At 39.9% G+C, this 1,548-nt stretch overlaps 1 protein-coding gene across 1 annotated transcript; it reads left to right on the plus strand.

Annotated features, from left to right (window-relative positions):
- Positions 1 to 544: 544 nt before the first annotated feature.
- On the plus strand, positions 545 to 1,164 carry LOC103635801 (DEAD-box ATP-dependent RNA helicase 27). Its single transcript, XM_008658181.3, has 4 exons — positions 545 to 660; positions 766 to 807; positions 885 to 973; positions 1,054 to 1,164. Exons 1-4 carry the CDS (start codon positions 571 to 573, stop codon positions 1,130 to 1,132), a joined length of 300 nt encoding a protein of 99 aa, XP_008656403.1. The 5' UTR covers positions 545 to 570; the 3' UTR covers positions 1,133 to 1,164.
- Positions 1,165 to 1,548: the final 384 nt, after the last annotated feature.

Genomic DNA, 1,548 nt, shown 5'->3' on the forward strand with positions numbered 1-1,548 from the left:
CCGCCTGACTGCAAAAGGATATGAACTCGTCTCCAATGGGATTGACAACCATTTAGTTTCGGTGAATCTCAATAATAAGGTAAGATAAAGTGTGTTTCACATTCCTTGTTTTGTTATTTCTTTATACATATTCACAAAAGTTGTTATTTCTTTATACATTACTCGTCTCCAATGGGAGTGACATGTGACAATTTTTTTGAGGATATCAGCTGAGCGCCTGAGCTGAGAATTGTTTAGGTAGCTTGAAGTTTTTGGTACCGCTCTTATGGCTGTCCTCAAAATTTAATATTCTATTTTTCTGATGGAAAATGTGTTCTAAATATACTGTATGGATGGGATGGGCTCAAGACATTTTTTGCCCTTGATCAGCCTCTGGCACTAAGCCCAGAAGATTGAACGTACTGGCCTGGGCAGTCCATATATTAGTAGGCCTTAGCTTGCTGGCTTGATCTCATGTGCCATCTGTTATTTCACCACAGGGAAATGGAAAATATTATTCATGTTTATGAATGCCAACACACCATGGCTGATTGATCCCCTCTCCATCTTACTTTGTGCATCTATGTAATTATGCAGTGCCTTGTCATTGATGAAGCCGATCGCATACTTGAGCAAAACTTTGAGGAAGACATGAAACAAATATTTAAACGCCTTCCCCAGGTACATGGGCTATGTACTTCCCATTTCATATGCATATTGCAGATTTAAACTTAACATTGACATAATGTTTTATATTTTTGTTGGATCATCATGGATGATATGCAGAATAGGCAGATTGTTCTTTTTTCTGCTACACAGACTCCAGAGGTTAGTAGATCTTTTATGCTGCTTGTAGTCAACTTTTCTTATATAATTTGCTCTTCTTATGCGGTAATGCCCCACAGGTTGAAAAATTTGCTAAACTGTCATTTGAGAAAAATGAAGAAAGTAAAAAAAGCCTGTTTATGTTGGAGTTGATGATGATAAGTCAAAGGTAAGGAATTGGTTTACCTGGTTATTCAACTGTCCTTCCAAGAGTCTTCTGTAGAAAAAAAAACTATGGTGCTTTGTCAGGCTACTGTTGAAGGCCTGCAACAGGGTTATTGTGTCATTTCTAGCGATAAAAGGTTCTTGGTTCTGTATGCTTTCCTAAGAAAGAAGCGGAATAATAAGATCATGTAATTCAGTAAAGTTCCACGCTGAACTTCTGAATTTTCTTGGGATAGAGTGTTCTGATATCCATGGAAAACAGAAGTGAGAGCACCTAGAGGGGGGGGGGGGGTGAATAGGTGATCCTGTAACACTTAAAAACTTAGGCCACAAAAACTTGGTTAAGTGTTAGCACAATAACCGCCAAGTGGCTAGAGAGGAATCTTCAACAAAACACAATAACCAACAAGATCAATCACAGAGATGGCACGGTGGTTATCCCGTGGTTCGGCCAAGACCAACGCTTGCCTACTCCACGTTGTGGCGTCCCAACGGACGAGGGTTGCAATCAACCCCTCTCAAGCGGTCCAAAGACCCACTTGAATACCATGGTGTTTTGCTTGCTTTTCTCAATCCCGT

This window comes from Zea mays, chromosome 8 (assembly GCF_902167145.1).
Source record: "Zea mays cultivar B73 chromosome 8, Zm-B73-REFERENCE-NAM-5.0, whole genome shotgun sequence".
In the NCBI taxonomy this organism is placed as follows: Eukaryota; Viridiplantae; Streptophyta; class Magnoliopsida; order Poales; family Poaceae; genus Zea; species Zea mays.

Excerpts from the sequence above, each read along its gene's own strand:
- LOC103635801 (XM_008658181.3), top strand. The coding sequence starts at position 571 with ATGCAGTGCCTTGTCATTGATGAAGCCGATCGCATACTTGAGCAAAAC. Across the intron at positions 808-884 it reads CTGCTACACAGACTCCAGAG|GTTGAAAAATTTGCTAAACT; the intron begins GTTAGTAGATCT and ends AATGCCCCACAG. Across the intron at positions 974-1,053 it reads TTGATGATGATAAGTCAAAG|GCTACTGTTGAAGGCCTGCA; the intron begins GTAAGGAATTGG and ends GTGCTTTGTCAG.